General features: G+C 37.8%; 1 protein-coding gene across 2 annotated transcripts in view; it reads right to left on the reverse strand.

The window, feature by feature from the left end:
* The window catches only part of LOC106470201 (EMI domain-containing protein 1-like), an 18,587-nt gene extending 11,716 nt beyond the window's left edge, over positions 1-6,871 (reverse strand). For both annotated transcript variants that reach the window (XM_022398808.1, XM_022398807.1), the window contains exon 1: positions 6,573-6,871. In XM_022398808.1, the coding sequence (XP_022254516.1) occupies positions 6,573-6,679 (107 nt within the window). In that variant the 5' untranslated portion in view covers positions 6,680-6,871. The remainder of the gene's footprint in view (positions 1-6,572) is intronic.
* Between the last annotated feature and the right edge of the window lie 7,014 nt (positions 6,872-13,885).

Below are 13,885 nucleotides of genomic sequence, written 5' to 3' on the forward strand. Positions count from 1 at the left end.
ATATTTTAAAACGTCAAAACAAAATGTAGTTTCAGTTATCCAAAACTTACAAACATAACTCGAGCGTACGTTATTTTTGTGATTAAAATAAAAACTTCAGTTTTCTTGCATGTTTCCAACATAATGGTTGTCGTCATTTCAAGCTGTTATCATAGTTATTTTCTAATTGCACGCATTCTAAAGTAGACTTGTAGGTTTGTTTCTTGTTTTCAGTTTGTCGTGTCGGCAAAAGGAGAACACTCAAGACTCGTGGGACGCTGTAATTTATGAATAAAAAAACGGTCGTTAATTCCACCTTCGTACCTAACAATGTTAAATTATGCTCAGAGCGAGACAATTGGCGAGAGCTTGATGCAAAGTTAGGCTTATGTACGGGTAGATTAAGGCCTACGTAAAAAAACTCGGAGGGTAAGTTTATTCGGAAGATCCCGACAGACGAAAAGTTTTACATCAAGTGTTACAAATAAGGCTAGAATGTGGGTGCTTAGTTGACGACAAGTACGTGCTCCATCATTGAAATTTCTTCCGCAAAGAGACTTGTTACTGTAAGAAAGAAAAATTAGGTCAATATATCTTAAAGTCTGAAGTTGTCAACTGTTTATGTATTTAAGTAAATGCATGATTTATCCCTATTGGTCTAGATGGCCTAGAGTATACAGAAACAAAAGTACCCGTAATATGATACGATATGCATGTCCAGATGTTTCAGATTTAAGCGTTAGCATAAATCATTAAGCCGAGTAAAACAACAACAACGTACATACAGGGTTTATTTATATTAAATTTACACGTCTATTGACCTGAAATAAAGAAAGGAATAAACATTTTGTGACAATTTAGAATAAACAAGAAAAACCATGCGTTTATTTCATACATTTTTTTTTGTATATTTAAGACGTTTTGAATTAAAATTTTATAATATTATTTATGGTTTCTTGTATGATAACTGGCTTTTCCCTTTTCTTTAATTTTTAAGAAGCATATTTTTTAATGAAGTACTAAATTATTGTTAATCAAGAGGCTAACTTACAGATAATCAATGGGTCGAGGGTTCGAATCTCCGTCACCCAACACGCCCGCCTTTTGAGCCGTGGGGTGTTATAATGTCATGGTCAATCCTACTATTTGTTGGTAAAAGAGTAGTCCAAGAGTTGGCGGTGGGTGGTGATGACTAGCTGCCTTCCCTCTAGTCTAGTATCACTGGTAAAATTAAGGACGGCTAACGCAGATGTCACTCGAGTAGCTTTGCGCGGAATTAAAAAAAAACGATGATTTAAAGAAATTATGTGACTTGACAGAACCGTCATCCAAAGACAAAACACAATATGTTATAAGGAAGAACTATGGCAGCCATTAACGCCCGCAGGAAGGGGCAAGAGGGGACATTGTGAGGTAAACTTAACACAGTAATTAAACTAATTATTCTTTGTAATCTTTATTAAAACTGTAAATTTGCATTTGCGTTTAAACACGTATAACACGTATTCTTTTAGTCTGTTGAATTACACTGTAAAAAGTTGATCCCCTACATACATGTTTTGCACCCCCACCCCCCCGAAAATATTTCTATGGGTGCCCATGATGGCAACGTTTAATAATCCAGGAGGACTCATGTTCTTTAGCCCAAATTTAAAATAAATCTTGTTAAGGGACCAACAACATATCAAGGGACCCTACCTCCCACGCTAGCTGGCTGCACTCAGTTACAACACAGAATCTACAAAAAGGTTGGCTTAAACCCACTAATCGGGCGACTACTACCAGATTTTAAAATAAAGCAGTTGCACATCTATTGAAAAGTCACACATCATCCCCTCGCACGTGACACTCTCACTCAGAATAACGATCAGCGATTCCCAAACTTCGGGTCGCAGAAGAAAGTTAGTTAGTTTAGCAGTGAAAAACTAGTCATCACCACCCATCGCCAACTCTTGGGTTACTCTTTTACCAACGAATAGTGAGATTGACCGTCACATTATAACGCCCCCACGGCTGAAAGGGCGAGCATGTTCGAACCTGCCACCCTCAGATTGCGAGTCAAGCGCCCTAACCCTAATGACACATAAACATATTTTTATTTATAAGGACACTAATAACCTTCACTGAAATATAATAGCAACCCCCTCTATCCCCCAATTGAATATGGTACTGTATGGGAGCCCAGAAAATTGCCTGAGTATGCATGCAGGTGGGGGAGGGAGTGTCGTGAGAACTGAGAAACTTGAGGAACCCTTGGTACAAATTGATAAAAATATAAAATGTTCCCGAAAAATGATGTCAGCTCTTTAACAGTGTCTAAAATCCATAATAAACGTAGAGGATCCAGCCAATCAAAGAAAACATTAGGCTTTACGTCACAGAATCTCCTTTCAGTTTTACCTTTGGTGAAATTTAAACCTGTAAAGTATATATATCTGTAATCATGGATAATGTTTAATTTGATTTTAATATCATATTAATTACCACACAACGAGTAATTTAATTTCCGATATTGAGAGAGCGCGTTTGAGCGTGATCTTTACGTTATTAACAGTCGACGCTGTCCCTTTAAAAACATGACGTGTAAATTTCTCACGCCGATTAGATAAACATGTTAGGTCAAAACCCCATTGGCCCAGAATTAATTAATAAACTTAAAAAAAAAAAAAAACAAGTCAAACAGTGACCTATATGTCTCGCGCAGTAACTGTAACTATTTCATTAAGTTTTGTTATTTTGCTACTAAAGCTGAAATACGGGAACAAAATCAGGTGTTCACTGAAGAGGTTCATGAGGTGTAACCTCCTCGTGCACTGTTTTTTTTTGGGGGGGGGTGATAAATAGAAAGGGAAATGAGATAAAATGTAAATAGATTACCAGAACTTTTGATTTAATAATCTTGGTTATATCACAGCTATAAATATACTGTAGCTGTTGAAGAGGAGTTTTAATCCGTCCTCCTACCCCAACAACATTTAATTTAAAATGTAATAAACATTTACTGGGGTGGGGGTTAGACTCAATTTCAAAATATTCGGTACAATCAGTGTTATGCCTGACTATATAATTTGGTAAAAATCAACTCAAATTTGAACTTTAAAGTCGAGGCCCACATCAAGATTTGTGAAGGGGGGAGGAGAGAGAGAGTGAGACTCCGCCTCCTTGGATTCTAGTTGGTTTGTTTGTCTTGAATTTCGCGCAAAGCTACACGAGGGCTATCTGCGCTAGCCGTCCCTAATTTAGAAGCGTAAGACTAGAGGGAAGGCAGCTAGTCATCACCACCCACCGCCAACTCTTGGGCTACTCTTTTACCAACGAATAGTGGGATTGACCGTCACATTATAACGCACCCACGGCTGAAAGGGCGAGCACTTTGGGTGTGACGGGGATTCGAACCCGCGACCCTCAAATTGCGAGTCGAGCGTCCTAACCACCTGGCCATATTGGATTCTAGAGTGATGGTCATTTATTACACTGAAGTAATCTAAATTGTTGTTGATATTTTAAGAAAATTTAACGTTTATGTGGTCAATTAATTTTTCTCTCTCTTTTTTTTGGGGGGGGGGGTTACTGAAATGCGAAATTTTGGAAAGTAAACGAAAAAAAAACTATGAAATCTCATTCTTATTTTACCATCGTTGTTCCTTATTCTTTCTCTCTCTCATCTAAGCTTTAGCATTATTGTTACTTTTACACATGTGCATTTATTTGTTCAGTTTCGGGTTGACGACTTATCAATCGTTGTTCATTCGTTTCATTAATTTAAAAATATTTGTACTTCATATCTGTTAATAAGGAAGTCCTAGAGTTACATACACATGGAAACAGTTCTAATAACACGTTAGATCGCATATCACGAAAGAGATTCTGATCAGGGTTTGTAAAATGTGGTTTAATAATCTCTCTTTAACTCCTGGGGATAAAGGTGTAAAGTTTTTAACGCAGTGAAGAAAATAGGTAAAAATATAAAAATGTAGGAATTTCTTTCTCTCCATTCACTTATCTAAAAAAAATCATTGCTACAAAACTATAAAAATTATTTGATTTGAAATTTTCGGAGCATTTCGAACCAGTAACAATAACACAATCTAATAGAATGGTGTGACCCAGTGCTTTGTCTTGTATTCGAAAGATTGCAAGTTCGAAGTTTACCCATGCCTAGGCCCCCAAGTGGCACAGTGGTATGTCTGCTAGAAACCGGGTTTCGATACCCGTGGTGGGCAGAGCACAGATAGCCCTTTGTGTAGCTTTGTGTTTAATAACAAACAACAACCCATGCCTAGTCGTTGTGTCCTTCCCCTAAAATTTGCTTCGGGTTACCCAACTAACACCTGGGGGGGGGGGTAATTTACAATGTATTAGGACAGCGGAAGTCACGTGGCGCTGGTAACACGTCATGAGATTCTCGAAGGATCTTGAATTGTCCTGGCAACTCTAGTCTGTTCCAGGCGCCCTCTTTTTTTAGTATATAAGCCCGGCAAATAAAGCAGAATGATATAGACAGAGAGAGATTGAAGATAAGAGATAATCGAGTCAAGCCGTAAGTAAAGTGTGTGAATCACTGTGATTTATAGCGTGTGTTCATAAAAGTAGTCAAGTTTAAAGTGACTGTGGAAATTATGTGTATTGGAAAGTTGTATCGAGAAAGAATAAACTAGTTTTAATTAAGAAAGGACTTGTATCGCTAAAGTTTCTCGGAAAGAACTTCTACGGGAAATTAACAAAAAAGTAGATACGCAACAAATGGAATAGCATCCTGTCCAGGAGGAAAGAAAAAATACTTTGATCCGCTTGTGCTACCAGAAATCGCAGTTAAGCCTTTAAGACGAGGAATACAATTTAACAGTGTCATTGGTCCAAAAGAAATGGCTTAAGGGTAATTACTATAATACAATAATGATAAAAAAAAACAATTTAATGCATATTTTTTACAGTCCTGTTCCTTCGTCCATTGCCGCTCAAAATCGCGGGTTTGTAAAAAAAAATAGATAAAAAATAAGCGTTTCTGAAACACCATTTTTACTCACCCCTGCTTTCGAACCGAAATGGACAAATTAACAGGATTGTGAAAAAAAAACAAAAAAAAACACGTGCAGTTTTTAGGCCTACTGAGTTTCCAATATTTCGTCGGCTTTCGGCATTCAAACCTTAACTTTTAAAGTACAATAACGAGTTTAACACCTCGTGTATTCTTAAAGAACCCCTAATCATCGACCCACGCTTCCAACGAGGGTTTTGCCGCAATCCTAGACTTCAATAAAAATATCAATGTCTTTCAAATGTGAGCGGAAGATGTGATAATCTACGTCAACTTCAACATTATACATTTCTTTGTTTGTTTGTAATCAAGCACAAAGCTACACAATGGGCTATCTGTGCTCTGTATCGAAACCCGAATTCTAGTGTTCTAAGTCTGCGGACGTGTCGCTGTGCCACTGGGGGGGGGGGTGGCTATACATTTCTTTGTTTGTTTGTAATTCAGCACAAAGCTACACAATGGGCTATCTGTGCTCTGCCCACCACGGGTATCGAAACCCGAATTCTAGTGTTCTAAGTCTGCGGACGTGTCGCTGTGCCACTGGGGGGGGGGGGGGGCTATACATTTCCGAGAAAATATTTGTATAATATCCCCTCTTGTCTGTAAAATGCGCTTTTTCTATGTTTATGTTTAAGAGATTAAGTGCACGAAATTCTCGATCGAAAATTTTGCAAATAGTTTTTTGAATTGAAATAAGTTCGTAGGAACTACAGCTATTTTACTTAACCGACATCACTTAGACTTAACCCACAGACGACATATTTCTCTAAATTTTCTTTGCTTTTGAATTTCGCGCTAAGCTACTCGAGAACTACCTGCGCTGGCTGTCCCTAATTTAGGCTAGAAGGAAGGCAGCCCCACCCACTCTTGTCCTACTCTTTACCAAAGAAAAGTGGGGTTCACCGTCACATTATAACGTCCCCACCGCTGAAAAGACGAGCATGTTCGGTGATGGGATTCAAACCCGCGATCCGCGTATTGCGAGTCAAGTACCCTAACCACCAGTTTATGCTACTACGCCCGTTGCAAATTTTAAAATAAGAAGTAACCACAAAGTTCACCTTTTCAGCCCAATTTGTATTTAGATTAGTGGTTATCTTGTTTTGAAAAATACGCTTTCTAGTATGACCACCAGGAGGACTAAAGGACACTGCTTTAATAGTTTTCAATGAAGCGTCTTTCTTATTAATTTATAACATGAATTCCTCTAATCTTTGATTCCAGAGCTTACCCACCGCCATGTTGTTACTCTTAAGCCAGTTCTCACAGGCTTAAGTTATGTATGAGAGGAGACCAACTAAAGTTCCCTCCCCCCTGCATTGAAGTGGGAAATGAAAATCATACCTATGTATTCATCAACCAAACTTAACTGTAATTATAATGAGATGGCGACCCCCAAATTGTAACTTTGATTTAACATGAAGTCGTAGAGAAGTATATATATATAGCCGTTTTGAACGTATTGTGGAAAAAATTATCCTGATGACGTCATCTACTTGAAAGGAAAGTACCGAGTTTTTTTATAAATTGTCTTAAAACTTATATCTACACTTACCCCTTTCGTTCAGTGAAGCGAGCGTTTCCTAAGTTTCGGTTAGAAATATAAGCAAAACTAACAAACAGTACCAGAAGCACCGGTCTTCTAATGTCTTTGGCCACCATCTTTCCAGGCAGTAATTGCGTTCTTTCAAATTACTTGCGAACAGAAATTCTTCGCCACAAGTTTCAAATGGATGCTGTCATAACAAAATCTTTTTTTCTTCTTCTTTGTTCCAATCGTAACGCGCTTGGACAAAAGTATCACCAGGTCATCACTGAGAAAGAGATAGCACGCGGTAACGTGCGCTTTCTCTACTAGCATAAACATATCACAAGTTCGTCTGCTTGGACAGCGATTGGCTCTCCCCCATGCGGCAGGATTGGCAGAATAAAAGATCTGGAATGCCATAATCTCAAGTGACTTTAAAATTATTTCAATATAAAAGTTTCAGGGCCTAGTTGATGAACGAGCTCTTAAGGGTCAGCTTTTAATTAATAACTGACTTTTCATGATATATTCTTTATTTTAGGCTAATGATTTGTTTATATGAGCGCGAGGAAGCGCCACCTCATCTGGTCAGCGTAACCGAAAAGCTAGTGTCGTCAGGGTCAAGATTTCAAACCATGACGCCTGTCTCAAACCGGTGCAGCTCGTATCACATTTCCTCTGTACTTTGCGTCTCATATAAATTCTCTCAACCGCTTCTTCTCCCCCTCGTGTAATATAAACCTATATAGATACCACGTGACTTGAGAAGCCTGTTTTCATATTTTGTGAAAATGAACACACCAGTTGTTCACCAGAATAGGCGCTGGTTTGTTTCTCTCATCCTTTCTAACTTTGACGTTGTGTTTAAAACGTTTTTTTTTTGTTTTTTTTTGTGTGTTGTTGTTTTTTACATATTATCCGTTAACTCATATTTTTTGAAACATGTTTTGAGATATATCACATCCTGCTACTTAAAAACTTTCGGGAATTATTTAAAAAATCAATTTCTGGATACATTAAAACATGTGCATATTGCGAAGTTACACTCGGTTTAAAAGGAAGTTAACACTAATTTGTCTTTCTTTTGTAACTCAATGTGTGTGTGTGTGTGTATGCGGTTCATCCGGGTTCTCTAAATGTCATCAAATTTGATTCAGAAAGCTACATGTGAAAGTCCTTAAAAGATAAAGAACGGTCGACACAAACCTGAAATTATTACTTGATATCAAGCAGTTAAAATCGTTGAGTTGTTGTTGTTGTTGTTTATTATTATCAAGCACAAAGCTACACAAAGGGCTATCTGTGCTCTTCCCACCACAGGTATCGAAACCCGGTTTCCAGCAGTGTAAGTCCGCAGACATACCGCTGTGCCACTGGGGGGGGGGGCGTTAACATTCGGTGTTCGATCCAAACAGTGGGGTTTGCTCAGACTGCCTGTTACGCAACTTTGTGATTAACAACAAACAAACATCAGTTGCTTCAACTCGATTTCAAAAAAAGGACGTTTTTTTCTACATGGAATAAAAGTTAGAATGATCAGACTTTTACCTTAAAATTTGATGACTTTTACTTGAAAACACTTTATTTAAATCTGAACTCTATCGTGTAGACCAATAAATCAAGGAAAATCTCGATGTCTTTCTCTTCTTCTTCTCAGTAAAGTTGTTTCTTGATGTTAGAATAAAACACCTCTGTGAGTTTCTTTCTTACACATACAAACATCCAGTATTTAATTCTAGGATAAATTTCACGTTAAAAGGAAATGATAAAAAAAATTACCTCCCTTAACACATTAATGCAATATAACTTGGAAACTAAAAGAATATTGTAGATATGCAATAAAATATCTTTCAGCTTATTGTCTAAATAAGTTCACGAAGCAAGAACTTATCCGTAAAGAAGGCTTTCTTTGAAAGATACTAAGTTAAAACGTTAGGAATGTGAATACATATAAAAATAAAAACTGTTTTACCTTAAGAATACAAAGAAATCTGTGTGTAAATAATTCTATTAGTTTCCTGCATGTTAGTATATATATATATATATATATATACGATAATTTCAGAATTTCCTGATGGTCACCAATAAAGTTGAGCTCTCAAAGCAGGCTTGAAGCCAGTGATCAGCTCGCAGTGAGAAATTTCACTGTTTAAAGAGGGTGGTCCTTGTGTGACTTAACAACCCGAAACCATGATTAGTGGACAGTGTTTTCACTTTCTAGAATTTGTACCGAGACTCCAGGAGTTATGTATGTTTGTGTTTGTTTTTTTTATAGAAAAGCCACATCGGGTGAATCGAACCCCTGATTTTAGTATTGTAAATATAAAGACCTACCACTGTCCCACTGGAGGACCCGGGATTTATGGCTCTGAAATATATACAGTTAGTTAGAGAAACGGAAGCTATTTATCCAAAGGAACTCCAACAGCGAGTCCTCCAATGCAGCCATAGATTTGTGGTTTGCCACGATGATCTGGTTGGTGATCTCTCTAGCTCTTGCGAGTCCTCACTAGATCCTCCCACAAATGATGAACGTCCTACTCCAATTGCGTTGGTGGCTCTCATCACTTTCGCAGCCAATCATCTTCTGGTTTGTAGAGTGGGTAGATGTCTGTCCACCTGAAACTATTTCAGGAGATTAAAAAGCAGCCCGTACCTGTCCAACCTTAATTCTGGACTCTTTGGATGATATGTTGATAAAGTATGTGTTCTTATGCCCGTGATCATCACTGCTACTGGTTTTGAATTCCTGCTGGAATAGTGGTGGTGGCAGCTGCCATGATCAGTATTGTCCTGGAGCATTTGATAGCCCTTCTCAATTCACTGACTATCTGTGGCCGCAAGTTGAGGTCAAAGTAACTAATATAGCAATTTTTGGCAAACAGGACGACCAATTGGTTTCAGATTGAAAAGGCTGGATGTTTTTGGTAACGTATGATCAAGAGGGCTTTTATAAATGAAAATAATATCTTCTTTGCTCCTGACAGCAAGACAAAAACTATTGTGTACAAAGAAGCTGTACAGTAGATCAATAAATTAGCATGTAAATAAAGAACTAAATCAGTTAAAGCCATTTTCATCCTAGCAACGGGGAGTGTTCTGTTTGTGGAGAATAATTTATTCTATCCACCATTGTTAGGGTTACCAGTGGTCCCGTATTACAAGGAACGTCCGTAATTTAAATAGAAAACTTTGTTCCGTACTGATGTAAGGGACTTCTTTTATCCTTTATTTGAACACATTAAAAATATTATCATTGTGCAAAGGCAGTTTTGTTATTACCTTACTTTCCGATGATACAGAGTTTGTAAACTTATACAATGTTGTAATACAGAATTGGTCTCGTGATTTACTGAACCAATTTACCTAGCGGAAGCTGTGGAACTAATATTATTAGCGGCTAACATTAGCTGCAGTACACACTTTTACAGTGGTGAAGTAAAACGTTAGGTTCGAGAGTAAAGCAGTGGGAACACCATACGGTCCTCTTGGACTTAAACAGAAATAAAACGAAGAGACTGTGTATATAAAAAAATCAATGGGAAGAGAAAAAACACACGATAGGGTTAAAACCTGTCAGTTGCAATATGGGTAACGCTTTTGTATTTTGTGAAGTTACTACCGGATAAGGAGACGAAACTGTCCGGGAATTACAGAGTGGTGAAAGTAGTAGCAGTAAATACCCCCGGTGAGGAGAGGTGAGTACTGGTTATTATTAATTATAATAATATCTGGAGGAGAGGTGCTGCGGGGATACTAAGAAACTGTCCCGTATTTTTGAAATACATTGTTGGTAATCCTAATTAATGTGTCCAGATATATTCTCATCTTAGTCCATTCTAACACCTTGTACATACTTCTCCAAGGTTGCCTGGTTTATTCACAAGCCCTAGTGGCTCTCGAAACAGGCCCCTCCTTAACCAACCAAATTTAGCGATGCATCTCTGTTTAAAAGCTATATTTACACAAAATAACAGAAAATAACTTTCCGTTAAAATAACATAGCACATCAGGGAAGCAGGTTTAAAAGCTCTTCTTTAGAAAGTTAAAAAAAATCACACACAGTAAGTCTTGGTTACTTGGTTGATGTTTCTAATATGTGTCTGTAAGTCTTCAAAGTACTCGCTCTTTACCAACTATCAATTTAATGAGTATCTAAGTACTGACTGTGTGATTGGTTATTCTTAGTGGCGTGATTTGATTATCTTTTAAACTAACAATGAGGTTAATTATACCTTTGTAAAGTTTATTGAGGTGAGGAAGATTTGGAGAGAAACTGTTTTAACTAAGAATAAATGTTTAACTTAAAGGCTAACCAAACAGACTCTTGTCACAAAAAAAACTGTTACCCTCGATCTATCTGATATTAAAGTGACTGTTAAAAAGAAAAGTTTACAACCCGAAAATATGATTGGTCTGTCTCTGTAGTCTATCTACACCAACAGTGATGTTGTTTTTAATGTCCCTGTAACCTATTAGCTACTCTCTAACTCCCCTTAACTGAAAAAGGCTGGTGCTTTCTTTCGAGCATGCGCGCAAACTCCCTCAACTAAACAGGCTTGCTTCAGCCATATATTTTGCTTTGCTTGCGTGTACTCGCAAGAATCAGCTATACAATGACTTTACAAAAACGTTTGGTATCGGCAAATTTTCATTTAGGTGGTGTTGCAGCAACACTATTAGCTCCCTCTAGCATTTTCCCTTTCAGGGACCCTGCGGAAGCACATCTAGTACTGAATGACTAATCAGAAAACTAAAAATGTGGCGATAAAATTATACAAAGAAATGTTTCTTTAACATATGTTATTATTATTTTCCCGTTTGTTTATTGTGCGTTTCTTTGTGATGCAGTGGTATTCTCGTCTCGTGATGCAAGAGCTATGGATGTCTAGTCTTAATCATGTCATGCTATGCGAATTCCGCATGCCTACCCTTGCACTTCCAGCAGTATCCTGTTTTTAGAGTGACGTCACCGCCACCTGTTAGTAAAACTGCACAAGTCATGCTGCGTTAAAATAGCATGACAGCTAGTGAATGCACCGAAGTTCAACGTCACAAACGTAAAGATCGCATGCTCTGCTTCGTTTGATTTTATGATTTGTTTATTTTACATTTTAGTTGATATACTTTATGTGTCGACTGGATCTCATCTACAAATAGGGCGAGTAAACCTGTTCTCTGTATGCGTTTTGTTTTATTCTGGAAGTACATTACATTATTAAGTTATTATTACATGACCTTCTTGAAAACCCATCGCACGTCACTGTTATATTAGCATTTCTGGAACATGTATCTCCATTGTCCAGTCAGATAATTAAACACATTTTAAAATTGTTTTATCTTCCTCATGCTGTGATTTATTCTGTATCTCAAGCATGCTGTTAGTACTAAAACCCTATCGTGAAAAAATACAATTATATTTTTAATTCAAATTTAACTATTTTGTGGCGCTATAAATAGGCAACTGTCAGTTATAAATTTATATAAAAATATAAATAATATATTAATATATTGTACATGTATATGGTGTGTGTGTTAGAGCTCCTTGTTTATAATTGTTAGAACTTATGACTGAAAGCACAGAATATGTTATGTCTACAACGCAACGTCTGCCACATCTAGCGTCTACTAGGGCTAATTAGGCCAGCTGGAAAACGACATATTTGGGGTTCTGTTTAATTCACAATATCAGTGCAAAGCGTGCCCATAGATGGCGGGTCATATATGTCTACTGAAGAAGCTTACCTAAAATATATAAAAGCTAAGGAGCAGATTCACCCCCGTACTTTAGGTTAAGGGTGTATTATAAGAGGAACAGTCAATCCCATAGCGTGGATGGTGGGCGCTTTCCGTCTGGTCAGCAGTCAGATGTCCTCGCTTGCTTTTCCATAAATACAAGTATAAAAGATTACTTTTCTACATCTAGTTTAACCCCAAATTTGAAAATCTTCACGATAATGAAACATCTAAAACAGTGTTTCTCAGCTGGACGACCCCCGCGTCCGAGCTTTGGTCGTCACGACACCACATTATCTCTACAAGGATGAAAAAAAAAATATTGATGTCTCCTGGCGGAGTTCGTCATAGTTCGTAACAAAGTTGACTCAGCGCAGCAGACAGCTCGCGACCCCCACAAGGCGAGTACGAGGGGGTCGCGACCCACCGTTTGAGAAAACACTGATCTAAAACGTTCCTTTAACCAAAAGCCAGATGATTTAGATTGCAAGAATACAGATGATTCTAGGTGTCACTTGTACTGTCCAGGAGGGGCCATTCTTCCTTCACAGTTTGGCTTTTGAACTTATCTAAAAAATTTAACCAATTCTTCTCCTTAACAGAAACATAAGAAAGCCTTTGGTTACGCGTAACTTATCGCACATCCGACTTGCGAGTAAAATATTGGAGTGCACAAGAGTATTTGATTTGAGAATCAGTTAGCTTTATTAGCGTTTGCTTTCCAGAATAAAATTACCCATTAACAATAGCATAAGTAAAATTTTCATAAGTAAAAAAATTTCTCACCGTTTGAGAAAACACTGATCTAAAACGTTCCTTTAACCAAAAGCCAGATGATTCTATGTGTTTTTAAGGGGCAACGACAGGAAAACAACACATTCCTTTCGTTCATTTCTAGCCCAAGAGTTGGCGGTGGGTGGTGATGACTAGCTGCCTTCCTTCTAGTCTTACACTGCTAAATTAGGGACGGCTAGCGCAGATAACTCTCGTGTAGCTTTGTGCGAAATTCAAAACCAAATCGTTCATTTCTCCGTGATTATTTTATATTTTTTACTTGGAGTTAGATTTGAAAGATATAGTTAATCTTCATTTGTTTTCTCAAAGTTAGTTATATCCAGTTGTATTTTTAGCTGAGAAGTCAGAATCCAATGTTCTCTACTACCTACGATAACAAGTTTTATGTTTCTCTAGCGACGTATGATATTATTACTTTTCGTTCAGTTTTTCTTGTGCGATACGGCCCAGCAGGGCCTGGTGGTTAGGGCCCTCGACTCGCAATCTGAGGATCGCGGGTTCGAATCCCCGTCCCGCCAAACATGCTCGCCCTTTCAGCCGTGGGGGCGTTGTTATGTGACGGTCAATCCTACTATTCATTGGTAAAAGAGTAGCCCAAAAATTGGCAGTGGGTGGTGTTAACTTGCTGCCTCCCCTCTAGTCTATCACTGCTAAATTAGGGACGGCTAGCGCAGATAGCCCCTCGTGTAGCTTTGCGCGAAATTCAAAACAAACAAACACACAAACTTGTGTGATATTTAATTATGATATTTTGGCACTTGTGTATAAAGTTAAAATCATAAATAATATTCAACGTTAAACTGGTACAC

The sequence above is a fragment of the Limulus polyphemus genome, unplaced genomic scaffold, assembly GCF_000517525.1.
Source record: "Limulus polyphemus unplaced genomic scaffold, Limulus_polyphemus-2.1.2 Scaffold3873, whole genome shotgun sequence".
NCBI classification, from domain to species: domain Eukaryota; kingdom Metazoa; phylum Arthropoda; class Merostomata; order Xiphosura; family Limulidae; genus Limulus; species Limulus polyphemus.